The sequence below is a fragment of the Tasmannia lanceolata genome, unplaced genomic scaffold, assembly GCF_043159265.1.
Source record: "Tasmannia lanceolata isolate RefF3 unplaced genomic scaffold, GAP_Taslan_0.1 ptg000016l, whole genome shotgun sequence".
Classification (NCBI taxonomy): domain Eukaryota; kingdom Viridiplantae; phylum Streptophyta; class Magnoliopsida; order Canellales; family Winteraceae; genus Tasmannia; species Tasmannia lanceolata.
Window position 1 is genome coordinate 10,294,412 of NW_027518693.1, and position 15,732 is coordinate 10,310,143.

Consider the following 15,732-nt stretch of genomic DNA (forward strand, 5'->3'; position numbering starts at 1 on the left):
ATTTCGCCCAAGACCAAAATCAAAATTGGTGAAATCTGAAATTGGTGAAATGTAAATTATTTTGGTCGAAATTTTGGAAATTTCGGCTGGTAATTTTGCCGAAATTTGCTATAAAATATTATTATTTTAATCCTCTATGGTTTCGGTGGGAACCGAAATTTTGCCGAAATCGAAATTTAAAACCTTGGTTACAATGCGGCTGCCCCTTCCGCCAGGGTTGGCTCCATGTTTTATTTCTTCTTCTTCTTTTTCGAACAATGAACTTATTCATTAACATGAAAAACAGAATTATTACAGGGAAAGAATTTTTCTAGAAAAAAACAATCCTTTCCTCTGCACATATTGAAGGTTCTATCTATCTGATGTGTGAGCCTCCCCGGGCCAGAACTATGGCCCAAAATTTAGCTTAACAGTGGAGAGGGGTGCATTCCACTAGACCACTATCTTCTCTTTGTGCTTCTTGCTGTAGCTAATCTCCATCTATTTTCTTAAGAAATTTATCTGAAGGCCTCGCAAATCAGTGTCCATGAGAAAATTAAGTTCTTAATATCTGAGATGATCTTTCTCATTGATCTTGGAGATTCAATATCTCTAGCTTACTCCGTCACGAGCACCGGAGCATCAATTTCCAGCTTTATACACATGTTTCCTTATATTCAAAACTCATTTAAAGGACTTTACAAAACCCATCCACGGAAACTCAAGTAAAATCTAAAGGCCCTGTTTAATTGCAGGAATTTTCTGGAAAAGTTTGGAAAGGAAAAAAAATTCTCTCAGAGGCAAATCACAAATCCCAAACTCGAGCTAATAAATCAGGTAGCATAAATTGAGTTTCTCACAAATTGTAATACTATAAGTTGACTAGGAATGAGTAATTAGTGGCGTTTGAGAGCATCTTTGTTTTTTTGATTGTTTGTTAAGTTAATTATAAATAGGGATTTGCCAGGGACCAACACAGACTTGGACCGGCTGTTGCATGAGAGAGCAACCACATAGGCCACCTTTTGTATTATTCATTCTATGCGGCTGCTCTCGTGCAACAGCCGCTCCGAGAAATGCCTTTTGCGATGGTCCCTAGCAATCCCTTGTAAATAACTCAACTCAGCTCAACTCAACTAAGCCTTTGTCCCAAACTACTTGGGGTTGGCTAATGAATACTTAAGAAAATTTTCATGAAGGTGAAGGGATCTATCTGGTAGCCTCCTCACGCCCCGCACCCGCCCATAAAGGTGGACCCCTTGTAAATAACTTAACAAACAACTAAATTAAGAGAATCAAGACCCTCGTGCATGTCACTCGCACATGGCACTTCCCCAATTTCTTTATACATTAAAACAAAGAGAGATTCGCTTGGGAATCTACTACCTATACATAAATCCATACCTAAGTAGCATTATTTTATACAAAGGACATTAACAACTAATGTGTTTTTCTTTCTGTGTTGTTTCAAATATTCATGCATAAAACAAAGATGTAGAAGAAATGCAAAGCTTGTGTATAAGATGCTTTGAAGATTAACTATCTGATAAATGAACACAGAAAACTAATAATCAATGGGGAATTAAAAAAAAAAAATCTTCCCATTTAACAAAAGTTAGGTGTTCACTCGAAAATGGGAGATGGTGGGGCCAGGTGGAGGACTGCACCTGTTTACAATCCACAGTAAAAACTAGTTGATAGGCCTAACCCTTGTTTTGATATCAGGACCCAATCTATTTTAACTTGAATAATTGACTAATTTATAGCCTGTCGCAAAGTTTAACAGCCAATGAGGACGCTTAAAATAGAAGGAAACTCAAAACAACAGGGGTGCCAGTACCAGTATCAGTTTTCTAACAAAAAACAAAATACAAAAAGTATTGTTTTAATAAGTCGTCCAGTAAGCTGAATATGTAGAAAGAAGGAAAATCAGAGCAACTAACATGTAAGAGTTCTATTCTAAGAAAGCTAAGAGCAAGAAATGAGAATTCAAGACATACATGTTAATTAAATATAGAAGAGAAAGAAAGTGATGTCTGCAAGAATAGAGTTATCGTAGCCATAACTAGTCAGAGAAAACATTAGATTTTTCATAAAACATTTAAAAGCCACTAGATGTATTTCAAATCCATCAAAGAACTTTAGATAGACCTGTGAGGGTCCTATCCAATTGCCTTACAGATTTTTCCTCTGTACAAAATGGTGAGAGGACGCAGACTTGTTGAGTTGAGCAAGTGAGGTGGTCACAGAACATGCAGAGCACCTGCCGCTTTGTTGTCTATTTGCTGAATGTTTGGGGTTAGTTTCTTGTCAGTAAGCAACATTGCTGTCAAGGAGTTCTTATAAGCCTCCGCTTTGTCTGCAACATATCTTGCAGTTTCGGAGAGCTCTGTCCTCATTGTTGAGACTAGTGACTCCATGTGCTCTTTGTACTGGGACACCGCATCAATCAGAGCCAGGAGCTCCTGAGCACACATCTGAACGTCTTCATCGCTTTGTTTGATTGTATACTGCAATTTTTGTTGACAGTTCTGTACATCAAACAAAACTTGGGTTAATCAGAATCAGCTCTATCCATTCTATCGTTTCCATTAGTTATAACCAAGGTTTTAAATTTTGTTTTTGGTAAAAATTCGGCCACGATCTCAAAATTTCGGAAGAAATTAATGAAATTTTGGAACATTAGTAAATTTTTGAATAAAAAAAATCCGAAATTTCAAACCATGGTTATAACTGAGCCTGAGATTGCCTAGGAAAGTTCAAAGAAACCCTAAAACTACATTGGTCTAACATCCTAGGCATAGCCCAGGACAAAAAAAGGTTCTGATAAGTACAATGACCAAAATGAGCAAAATACCTTTAGAGTCTCTTCTGCTTCTCTTTCTGTTATGACCAAGTTGTGTGTCTCTACCTCAACAGTTTTATGTAGTCTTTCAGCTTCTGTTGCACATTTATATAAGTGATCTTCAATTTCCTTCTTCATCAAGTTCACTTGAGCTTCAACCTGACAAATATCAGTGATTTACGGTAGGATTAACAAGTGAAAGTTCAATGTGCAACTGACAGACAGCACAATTGGAAATAAAAATTACTTTCAGTAATGGTTTCTCCAAATATATTATATGCAGATCCTTAAAACACCGGAGTATCTGAGATATCATATTAAATCCCAGACATGGATAATTTCAGATAACACTGAATTTAGAGGGATCCATACACCCAATCCTTGTCATTAAAGTTTCACTCCTTAGTATATATACAGTTCTGAACTGCTAAGTGGAGATTTGGAATATTAAACTCAAGGTTAAAGATAAAAAGAGCTGTTAAATAATCTAGCTTAACCTTGCAAAACAAACAATAATATACTTCCGTAGTTGTGATAATCACCTGAATTACCCACCCAGCAGAATAAAAACCATTTCAGACCATACTCCTTGGACTCTATCATTCCAAGTTTGGATTCACGTTCTAGAATGTGAACCAAGCAATCCGGCATTTTAGCTTATTATTATGGGGCAATTTTAGGTATTCACCTTGATCCTATTTGACCTTTTAGGAGCATCACATGTAACTATTTTCAGGAGCAATCAACAAATAAAGGTACAAAGATGTGAAATACAATTATGACAACTTTTTAGGAGTTCCATCTTGAAACATATTTAGAATGGTTGTGCTGATATCATTTTTCTTTTAATGTTCATATTATGGATGATAGAAGGTCGTCACCTACTAAACCTATAGCTGAAGAATACATAATGCAGAACTTCACTTCCATAGAAGCCTCTGGGCTCATGGAATTTGACAAATAAATATGAGAAATGAAAATAATGACAGTTCAGTGGATATAAATGTATGCAAAACCTCTAAATTGGAGCCTAGAGGGCTAGAGCTTAGATATGCAGGTAAAATTAATGATACCATATCAAAGCTGCTATTTGATAAGCAATGGTCGATCTTAATTCTTAGTATCCATGGTAAATGCATAAAATCTTAGACCTCAGAATCATACTATCCCATCCTTTTGTACAGTCAATGTCTTAGTATTCCATACTATTGTATACATAGAACTATGGCTGTGGTGATGCTAAGCACAATGGAACTTTGACACCAGATGGTTGAGAAAAAATTTCTCAGTGTTTACTTGTGACTTGCTCATCAATAAGAATAAAACATGAAATTTATGATTTTTATTTAAATAACGAAGTGTAAAGCAACTTTGTCAACACACTAGTGTCTGGTTATTCCAGCTGGTCATGGTGTCCATAATATGTAGAACATTTTCAGTGATAATAAAAGCTCAGTTAAACAAATAGGTTTTCCACAAGATAACAAAGCATATTTAAGTCGATCGTCAATTTGACAAGGAATCCACTGCAAGCATTTTTTTTTTTCCAATTTTCTTTCCCAAGTGACCAACAAAAAGCAAATTAATTGATGGATTTTTATTAACAAAAGCAGCAGTTGGTAGGAAAACCACTTGACTACCCAATAGTTTGCAGTTAATATTGGAGGGTAGATGATTAGAGGTGTCTGGAAGCTGTAAAAGGCCAATTTCATATTTCACAATACGTAGTCTAATTAAAGTCTGGGATGGTATTATTCATAAGAATATATAGGTGTTCCCTCTACTTATTTGTCTATTTGTCTTGCTGGGTATATTTCCTCTACATGCTGCAATGCATGAACATACAAATACATGAGTATGTAGAAATTATTTTACTACGATGACAATTGCTCAAGCCCCAAAAAAATAACAGAGAAAACACAGTAAACAGAAACAAGAAAAGAAAAGGTTGGACAATTTCTTATCCGCATTCCAATCAATCAAATCTTCATGAAAATTCTCTAAGGCTCTATTCACTTGTATTCTCAAGAAAAGAAAGGATGGGAAAGTAACCCAAAATTTCTCGAGAAACCATTTTTTCGTATGTTCGCGTGCTTTCTTGAGAAAGTAGGTAGGAGGACGTGGAAAATGTATGAAACGTAAAAAATTGACGTGGAAAGTCAAATTTTCTCTCCAACTCCTTTGCAATTTTCCCACGAAATAGATGGGAAAAAGGGAGGGATAAACTCTCGGGAAAATCCGTCGGGCTCCCCTCCTCGAAACATTCGTTCTCGCTACAACCCTCCGACGAAACCCACTGGCTCCGTCACCATCTCCGGCGAGCTCTCCCCTCCGGCGAGGAAAAAAAGGTTAGATCTCCTCTCCCTCTCTCTCATTTACTCCTTTTTTTCCTCTTTCTTCTTCAAATGTGGAATGCCTTATTGTTTTTTTCATTTCTGTGGGGTTAGTGCTGATTTTTTTAAAAGTTTTATAAGCTTTTAAGGTTGTTAGGGCTCCGATTTGTAATCTTTTAGGGTTTATTCTGCTTTGAGAGTTTGGTTTTGGGTATTTTTTTCATTAGGGTTTTGACAACCAAAAAAAGGTTTCGCAAATCCGGCCGGCGATATCACCTTCTCCGGCGAGCTCTCCCCTCCGGCCAACCAAAAAAAGGTTAGATCTCGTATAGCTCTACCTCCTTTTGTCATTTTTTTTCCTTTTTTCTGCAAATCCAGATTTGAGTGTTGTTTTTTTACGGTTCATAGGATTTGGATTTGTACGGTCGTCCTCTTCTCGACGAGGTCGTCCTCTTCTCGACGAATCCGGCCGGTGCTATCACCTTCTTCGACGAGCTCTCCCCTCCGGCCAACTAAAAACAGGTTAGATCTCGTCTCCCGCCCCTCCTTTTCTCTTTTTTTTTCCTATTTTTTGCAAATACGCCTTTCTGTGTTTTTTTTTTCATTTTTTCCATGTTTGTGTTAGGATTGAACGTGGGTTGGTTAGCAAACGGGAAAATAGGGCTTGCATTTGGGAAATCTGGGCTCGGAATTTGGAAAATAGGGCTTCAATTAGGCTTTCATTGTACTGATTTTAGTAGGGGCTCGGTTTTTTTGAAGTTTATTGTAGTGTTTATCTGTTAATTTTTTTTACAGTACTTTGGAAAATAAGGCTTCAATTAGGGGTGTCAATATATAATGCCTCTTTCATGGTTCTCAATATATAATACCTCGGTGGATGCTTGCTTGCATTTTTCAGTTTACTTGCCGTTTTATTCGGCAATTGGTAAAGAAGGGTTTTGTATTTTTTCGGGGGTTTTAATGTGGGTGTCTGACTTTGACCTAAAGTTTACGTACGTCCTTTGTGGGTGGGAGGGGTCGGCATCGGACTAACGGTGTTAGCATCTGCCATATCAAAGCAGAACGGGATTCCTATTTTGCCAGGTAATAGTTACCTTATTATTTCGTTTCTACCGATGCAGTTCCCGTAGTACATAGCTAATTAAAGTATAATCCTTTCTTTGATTGTAGGAAAGTTTTACCTTGGTGATGCAGGGTATCCGTGCCTGTCCCATTTTATAACTCCAATCCGAGGAATTGGTTACCATCTCAATCAGATTAGAGGGCCAAACGTGAAAACCCGAGGAGTTGTATAACCAAAGGCATTCTTCGGCGAGGAATGTAATCGAGCGAACTTTTGGTGTCCTGAAGAAGCGATTCAGCATATTAAATTCAGCACCCATGTACTCATATGACAAGCAGATTGACATAGTGTTGGCATGTTGCTGCGTCCACAACCACATTAGGAGGGAGATGCCTGATGATGCCTACATTCAGGATGTTGATAATGAGCTGGCATTGCTTCCACCTGAAGAGGAAGAGGAGGAAGGGACCTGTTCCTCCTCCTCCTATGACCAGGGCCGAGGATTTACGGGAAGGTCGTAGCATTTGAACCACAATCATGAATCAGATGTGGAATGATTTCCAAGCACGTCGTCGTTAGGAAACGGCGACGACGCAACAGTTGCACACTTCTGTTTACATTTTCGATGTGTACTTTGTTGGAATTGTAGCTTATATTCCTTTCTTTGTGGTGTACTATTTTTATAGATACTCATTTGGTGTGCTTGGTTGAGATCTGTTTATGTAATTTCTATGTTTGCTACAGTATTGGTTAATGTAACTTCTATGATTACTTATGCCTATTGGTTATCTATAATTCTATGATTGAATATTTTTTATATGAAGTGTTTCGAAAATTTGCAGGTGAGATGGCAGCAACTGCAGGTACAGCGGATAAGAAGGTCAATGTCTCATGGAATCAGACTATGGATGGGGCTCTCTTGGCAGCCCTTAAGAATCAGATAGCGGAGGGGCAGAAGACCGGTGCTGGGTTCAAAGAGTGCGCTTATTTTGCTGTTGCGCAGGAACTGGTTACTGTCCTGAACATGACCCTAACGAAAGAGCATGCGAAAAATCGGTTGAAGACACTGAAGACAACGTACAGGACTCTGAACTCTATCATAAATCTCAGTGGCTTTGGCTGGGATGAAACCATATGCAAGTTATCGGTTGACGAAGAAGTGAAGAATGAATAATTGAGGGTAATATTTATTTTTCATATATCGCTTCCTCCATTTATAAGTTACATGTTTAAATAATATTCCGTGACAATTCCTTTCTTTTTTTACAGTTGCATCCAGAACACCAACGCTTCTTTAGCAAACGGTATCCCCTCTACGAAGAAATGAAAGCTGTCTGCGATGATGATTACGCACGTGAGGTCGTTGATGCTTATGTGTACCTGCACGGGCATCACAAGGAAGTTGAGGCATTCCTTTCTCTGGAGGAGATGGACCGAGTGGAGATGGTGGGGCGCATTCTGCGCCGTTTGGCTGGGTCTATGTCTTGAAACGTTTCGGTTGATGGTTTTTTTGGTTCTTGGGTCTTTTTATGGATGGAACTATGAGTTACTTATGAACCTTTTACTTATGAACTATGTATGTGTTATCTTTATATATATTTTGGGTGTATTTGTTTGATGGAACTATGTGTTGTTGGTTTTGTGGATGGAACTACGTTTTATGGATGGAACTATGGGTGTAATAGTTTGATGAAACTATTGGTTTTATGGATGGGTGTAATGTTTAGATATATTAGATTTATGTGAAGATTGGGATCTTTGGCTAAACATTGTTTATCTATGGATGATATTTGCCTCTCATCTAAGTAAACGTTGTCTATCTACCATTTGTTGTTGGAAAAAGTCCATATTATGTGTTGTTTATGTGGTACCAGGTAATGGCGAAGGATAAGTTTTATGTGGTTTTCAAGGGACGACAGGTGGGCATATTCGAGAGTTGGGCAGACTGTCACATTCAAGTGAACAGGTATAGTGGAGCATCTTATTGCTCCTATGCCATAAGGAAGGAGGCAGAAGCAGCCTTAAATGCATATATTGAGCGCCATGAGGATTTGAAAGACAAGCGTGAAGAAGACATCAACAGTGTTCCTTGGTTTTTGGGGTTAGCCATTGGTGTGGGGTTAGTACCTATGACAGTAGCATTTTATACTTTTTTCCACTTGTTTATGAGGTATGTTGACTCACATTATGGTTTTATATGCAGACTGGGCATTAAAATGGTTGTTGATGCCAAAATTACTACTTGTGAGGTACACAGCCTCCCTGACCTCAAAGATGCCGTGTTGAACATTGATGGTTTTGCTAGAGGTGAGCTCATTGATGCTTATGTTCACCTGCATGGGCATCAGAAGGAAGCTGAGGCCTTCCTTTCTCTGGACGAGATGGATCGAGTGGAGATGTTAAGGCGCATTCTGCGCCGTTTGGCTTTGTGATGTTTATGTATTTTTTGTTGAACCGTCTATATATGTCAAAAAATGTGTGTATATCTATATTTTGGGTGTACCAAGACTTTGGTAGAAATGTTATAACTTATGTTTAATTTCGGATCATACTATGTACGTGTTGTTTATGTGGTAGCATTTAATGACAAAAAAAAAATCTTGTGCAAAATAAGTTTAATATGGGTTTCTGTATATTTTCCCTTGCTTTCTGGGCAAGTGAACAGTGAGAAAATAACTTTCCTGCATATTTTCCCTCGCTTTCTTCGCAGGTGAAGAGCGAGAAAGCAAGGGAAAATCACAGTTTCTTTTCCTTTCCTTTCCTTTTCGCCACGTCAGATTCCTTTCCTTTGCCGGGAAAACAAGTGAACAAAGCTAAAGGATTCATTAGCCGACCCCAACTACTTTGGGACAAAGGCTTAGTTGAGTTGAGTTGAGCAGGTACCAATCAATCAAATCCATCCAAACACAGTTAAACTTTTGCAGCCTTAATGGCAAAGGGAGTGGAGTTAATACTAATGCTTTTTGGGTTCCAAATCTTGCACTTATGTAGTTGGATAATCTATAACAATTATTTGCAATTGCATGTAGAGGACACCAAGCATTGCATACGCTATAATGGTATAAGCAGTTTCAAGTAAAGTCAATGCAGTGTAAATTGAACAATTCCAAACGAAGTATGGTGAGTCTACTGTTATATCTATGCATAAAAAACCAGGAAAGACAAACATTCTATGTGCAAGATTGGCCATTCATTAAAAGAGCAATGGCCACTGGTGCCTACTACTCTTGTGTACTTACTTCGTCAATTTTGGATTCAAGATGGACAAGGCGTTCTCTTTCCACTTTTAACTTTTTCTCATAGTCCTGCAACTGTTGTTCAAGGGAAATCAATTCTTGTGATTTCACCAATTTGTTTTTCTGGAGATCATCAGCCATAGCAGCAAATGCAGGTTCAAGCGTCGACTTGTAATCAATCCCCAATACTTCGGCACGTGTTGATCCTTTGGGATTCAACAAGTACTGAAAATCACCTCTAAGCTTCAACCTATAAAATATCCATTGAAATAGGCTCTTACTCAATGACAATGAATAAAAACACAAAAAAATCCAGGGATGAACAAAAATACAGAGTAGAAAGGTCTTGTATATGAATCAATCGATTACTCCAAAAGCATAAGCGGTTAGAGTTGGTGTTATTTAATCAATTTATACTTCAACATTGGAGAACATCATCAGTAAAGTGGAGCCAACAGAAATATAAGGTTCAATGGATTAAATACTGAACATTTAGTTCAATCAAAGGGGAGAAGAGCCCATTAAAACCACTACGGACTCGAATATCAACCTGCATTGCAATCAACTCACATGGTGATTACTTCCCTAATAGAAAAAAATAAATACAACAACCACAATAGCAATTTTATCAAAATGCACAAATGAGAATCATACAAAATTCTAAAATTCAATCTATCCTTAGTAAAAGCAAAAGATAGTAATAATTCACCGTCGAACAGCCTGATTACAATCATCGACGAGGCTCTCAAGCTCCTTTAACTTATGCCTAATAGTCGCATCAAGATCCAACACCTTCCCCTCCCACGCATCCCTCCCATCTTTTGCCTCATCAATCTCGCGCTCCACCGCCTGCATCTCCCTTCTCATCCTCTCCGCATCCCTCACCTCGAAACTCTGCATCTCTCTCTGCTTCCTCAACTCCTTATTCTCCTCCCCAATTTTCAAAATCTCCTCCTCCTTCACCACCAACTCCTCTTCCCTCTCCTTCAACTCTTTCTCCTTCGCAACACAACTCGCCGAATAACTATCAACAATCGAATGGAATTTTTGTTCATCTTCTATGAGATTTAATTTCTCGTTTTCGAGCTTCTGCCGATTGGACGGCGTAGATCTGATGTTCTGGATCTGGTTTTCTAGGGTTTGTACAGTGGCAAATAGGGAATTGGCAGTATTTGATGCATCTAGCGTTTGTTCGCGAAGGTTTCCGATGTACATTTCGTCTAGGGCAGTCATGGAATCATCATCCCCATGGATGAAATGCGAGTAGGCTTGGAGGATGTAAGGGAGGAGATCATTACCGTCGGAATAAAAATTGGGGGGATCAGATGAACGGTGATCGGAGAATCGTGCGATTTCAACGAGCCAATGGATGATGGGGAGGAGGTGGGGCCAAGCGTGTGGGGTAGAAGGGGTTTTGAGGAGTGAGGGTTTGAGAGGGTAAGGGCAAGAGAGGAGACGAAGGATGATTGGGAGTTCATCTTCGAGTTTTGAATTTAGGGTTTCTGTGAAGTTGAGATGGAAGAGGATGAATTTTAGGGTTTCGGTGATTTCGCGAGCGGAAGGAAGAGGGGGGCGAAGGAGGAAAGAAGAGGAGTGGGAGGAGAGATAATTATTGATGGTGCGGATGGCGGAGGTTTGGTAGGAGCGATCATTGATCGGAGGGATGATGGAAGAGGAGCGTGTGGGGCCTATTGAGGATGGACGGCTACTGTAGCTCGCGTCTGAGTCACGGGCGGAGAAGAACTTGGACGGTTGGGGTGCTGCCTGAGTTGTGCCGGCGGTAGATTTTCCCGGTCGACGTCCCTTCATGGTTGGTGATGGTTCTCTGACTCTCTCTATCTGAACTAATTTTCCCGCCTGAGAGTTTTTTCTAGACTACCCTAGTTTTCAAATGTTGGGAGTGAAGGGAAAATTACCAATGGGTGACACCGAAATATGAAAATTGCCAACGGGTTCATTGCTGTTGATAGATCTTTGGGAATTATAAGGGCTCTTGACATATAATTAGAGCAACGTAAAATAAAGAAAGGAGTGGCATGTTATAAAAAACAGTGAGATGATAGGGAAGTGATATATCATTTCCTCTTTGATTTGATCCAAACCTTTCATTAACTGTGGGTCGCACCTTCGATTGATCCAAACCGTTCATTGGAGAGGCACTGCTGTTGACCTTTTTTTAAAAGGAAGTGATATATCCGCTCCTTATTTTACTTGGGATAGCCAGCTCCAGTGTATCTATGACTGAAAAGGGGCTGATATGATGTACTTCATGTTGGAAGGATTCAACATTCTTGATTGCCACATACACTGCAGCTGCCTGTCCCATGTAAAGAAAAGGGGCGAATTTATCATTTTCCAAAAAAATCTTTTAGCAATCTTTACATCTCTCATATGTGAATCATCGGCAGTCACTACAGATTGGTTCCCATCATATAGACGCATGTTTAAATCTTTATTCTCATCACCCATCATATTAGTTTGGGCAACTATAATTCAAGATTCAATCCTTATTATGGTCAATCTTCGCACATAGAGCATTGGTGCAAAATCCTAAAGCATTGATCCATAGAGTCTCCTCTGCCATGGTACTCATGAAAAATCCACATCTTCCACAGTCGTAAAAGAATCTCACAGCAATATTAACTTCAAATGATGTTTGAGCCAAGGTTTTAAATTTCGGTTTCAGTACCTATTTCAGACCCCGAAATTTGGTATTAAGCTTCGAATTGGAATCCGAAATTCCAAAATTTTGGCCGAAATTTTGTAACATTTATTTATTATTTTTTTAAAAAAAATGCCAGTTTCTCAAAATTTCGGCTGAAATTTGGTATTTCGCGAAATATCAAATTTCGGCTGAAATTTGGTATTTCGCGAAATATCAAATTTCAGAACCAAAATCCGAAATTTCGGTCGAAATTTAAAACCATGGTTTGAGCCTCCAACTCTTCATCACTTTCTCCCTCTTGTCGTGAACTCTTGGTGGCTGAGTTTTTCTCTACTACATACACTTAGGCCATGTCTGGATGCAAGGAATATGTTTTCATGATGAATCGGTCTCTCCAAGTGGTGAGAGAGGGGTAGGGCAGTGGGAGAAGGAGAGAGTTTTGAGAGGGCACGATTGAGATGAGCGTGTGAAATGGCAGTTATTCAGGAAAAAGCCGCTCCGATTTGAGTAGAGTTTTTGTTTCCTAATTTTTGCCACTTCTCATCACTTGAAGACACTACTTTCCTGTGTTTTGTTTCCCGATTGTTAGCCACTAGTTCACCCTCATCGCCACTTGGAGGCACCGATTCGTCATTAAAAAAAATCATGGTAGCCTTGGCTACCAAGAATTTTTTCCATGATAAACTAGTGTCTCCAAGCTATGAGAGAGGGGTTATTATTACAGTACAGGTAAGACCAATCAATTCTAAATAGAAAATACAATACTTTCATTAAAGAAATATCTTCCTTCGATGATTGGGGGATAAAAAAATATTTTTTTCTTATCTTTTTTTTTTATCTTCTTAAAAAGATTTAGAACAAAAAAAATATAGTATCTATCTATACATGTTTGTAGGAAGATCCCATCTTATTCTTAGATTTATACTGGATTAAACAAATGAATTAGAACGAGTCAATTGACCATATTTTATACTATGGTTACATTTAGACTATTACGGTACCATAGAAATCCCAAAATTCCTTCCAGTTTTAGATTTCTCAACACCCAAGTCCTCTAGTAGGATGATGCACAGGGATAGGTCAGTTGGTAGAACATAAAGCTGAAAATCCTCATGTCACCAGTTCACAAGGGCGGAGGCACATATGGCATGAGGGGGGCCATGGCTCCCCAATGACATGCAAAATCCCTTTTATGTTCATGGCTGTACATGCATGATTGGCTAGTTTAGTGGGCATGGCCCCCCAATGCCCAATGCTTAGCAGGTGTAAATTAGCCCATCCCACCAGTGGTTAGCAAGTGTAAATTAGCCCAGCCCCGCCCCCTCCCCCCAGGGTAAATTCCTGGCTCCGCCCCTGCCAGTTCAAATCTGGTTCTTTGTACGTGGTTAATATATCGCATAGATACTCGTACAAATGAATTGATATGGATGGGGATCCATATTCTAGTTGTTATATTTTTTGTTTCCTGATCGTTAGCCACTTCACCCGCATCTCCACATGGAGACACAGATTTATCATAAAAAATTAAAAAAAAAATTCATGGTAGCCAGAAAGTTTTTCTCATGAAAAAATTCTGGCTACCATGGCCTTAAATGGAAAGTGAAGCTTTTTTTCTATAATGAAACAACACTTAGAAGTACATTTCTCTTGTTTGTTCTTGTCACCCTTCTCACAGTTGTTAGAATCTTTCTCGTATTTTGAACCCTCTTGATGATTCTAACTATGGTTAGATCAATGCCTCCCCTTAGCATCCTTTGAGAGCAAAGCCTCATGATTCTAGCTATGGTTAGATCAATGCCTCCCCTTAGCATCCATTGAGAGCAAAGCCTCATTGTCCTCCGTCCTCAAGTTGGTCATTTTAGTTAACCCCACCTTACGGCTATTGAGTAAACTTTTAGACTGATTCACAAATGGTAGTGTCGCTCAACCAGTGATGACCGTCAAATATGCTCCATACTCTGGCCGCAACCCAACCAGGAGATGCAACTCTTGATAGATTTATTCATGCAAAGGAAATACTCTCAGACATAGGGTGTTGTCGGAGATGATTAGTGTTCGTTTTTTTATATCGTGTCTAACACTTCTTTGGGAGTTTTTATGTCCTGGATACAGATCAACATGTCATCAACTGACTATTTCATTTCATATAACCTTCCCAACCTTGGTGTCCACCTTGTCTTTGGATTTGGATCTCCAGAAGAAACCGTGTATGATCGTCACGTTACCCCCACCCCCCACGAGGTTCGCAGCTGGACAAGGCAAATGGTATGTGCTGTTATAGTTGGTCGTGGCCAACATGGAGGTGCAGCTGCCACAGTCATGGTTTCAAACATTCAGTAGCTTTGAATGAGAATCCGGTTTCGTCCTCGAAATTTACTTATCACTTACCTGAAATCTCAAACAAAAACGGATATTTCGATCTCATTTTCTCCACCAGCTCCCAGGTGGCTTCACGTTCTGAGTGATTCCGCCACTGGACTTTCACATACGGAATAGCCGTTCGCCATGAAACGGACAAGAACTCTCTCACATCCCACCGAATTTTTAAAGGAGATTTTTTTCCTCTGAAAGAGAATTTGAAGGCCTTTGATTGGCAGAAATTTCACCACTTTTGGACTTAAAATGAGAGAGTTTTGGAGGTTTACTTGCCTAATCTACTATACAAACAATCCAATAAGAAGATCTGACATATCTTAAATCAAAACTAATTTATTCTATTATAGCGGAATCCATCTAGGCACGTACACAAATGATTGGATTCATTTTCATGAAATTCATATTTGGTAATTTACAGGAATTGTCGAAAATGGAGGAGCTTGCCTCAATCTGGATTTTGATGAGGATGACTTACTTGATAAGTGAATCCTTATAGAGCCCAAAGTCCTGCACAGACCAACCAGGAATCGTAACTCCGGATAAGCCCTTCGATACTTAAGTCAATAATGGGCACAAGTGTGGAAATCAATGCTATGAATAGTAACTTTTTTGGGATTCGGATCCCCCCCCCCCCCCCGGCAACCCCCAATTCATGCCCTTATACATACGACTCTATACATGACTTTCAAAGCTCGTAGTTAGAGTATTTTAGTTTTTCAAAAACAATAAACTCACATCACCAGACATGTTTTAAAAATTTAAGGAGTAGGATTACTTGCCTTCCCTTTTTTATTTTAAGATTTTTTTTTCACCTTTCTCCCAAGATTTCCATTGGTCAACAAGCAACCAGCTTTTGTTTAGTTCTTCACTAATTATCTTAGAAGGTACTGAAAAGCTCCATAATAGTGGCCCCCTTATGTATTGGAGAGGTAGAGGTGCACGTCGGGTCAGGTTCAACCCAAACCCGTCAGGTTCAATCCGAAAAAAGGTCGGGTCAGGTCGGGTTGAGTTTTCCCAACCCGGGTTGAGTTAAGGTCGGGTTGAGGGTTTGGGCAGCCGGACCTGAGCGAAACCCGACATTTTTTTATCAATTTGATTTTGTAAACTTAAAAACTCGGATTGGGTTGTTTGAATTCAAGTAGGGTTCATGTTGGAAAAAAGGCTTCCTCAGGTTGTGTCGGGTTCAGGTTGGAAAAAGGGTTCCTTTGGTCGGGTCGGCCTCAACCCAACCCAAT

General features: G+C 39.2%; 1 protein-coding gene across 1 annotated transcript; it reads right to left on the reverse strand.

The window, feature by feature from the left end:
• Nucleotides 1-1,961: 1,961 nt before the first annotated feature.
• Nucleotides 1,962-11,403, reverse strand: LOC143848192 (kinetochore protein). The gene is made up of 4 exons (XM_077357075.1): nucleotides 10,166-11,403; nucleotides 9,460-9,706; nucleotides 2,837-2,983; nucleotides 1,962-2,510 (listed from the first exon to the last, which is right to left on the reverse strand). The coding sequence occupies exons 1-4, from the start codon at nucleotides 11,263-11,265 to the stop codon at nucleotides 2,223-2,225; spliced, it is 1,782 nt and encodes a 593-aa protein (XP_077213190.1). The 5' UTR covers nucleotides 11,266-11,403; the 3' UTR covers nucleotides 1,962-2,222.
• Between the last annotated feature and the right edge of the window lie 4,329 nt (nucleotides 11,404-15,732).

Excerpts from the sequence above, each read along its gene's own strand:
- LOC143848192 (XM_077357075.1), bottom strand. The coding sequence starts at position 11,265 with ATGAAGGGACGTCGACCGGGAAAATCTACCGCCGGCACAACTCAGGCA. Across the intron at positions 2,984-9,459 it reads TTGAATCCAAAATTGACGAA|GTTGAAGCTCAAGTGAACTT; the intron begins GTAAGTACACAA and ends GATATTTGTCAG. Across the intron at positions 2,511-2,836 it reads AAGCAGAAGAGACTCTAAAG|AACTGTCAACAAAAATTGCA; the intron begins GTATTTTGCTCA and ends TTTGATGTACAG.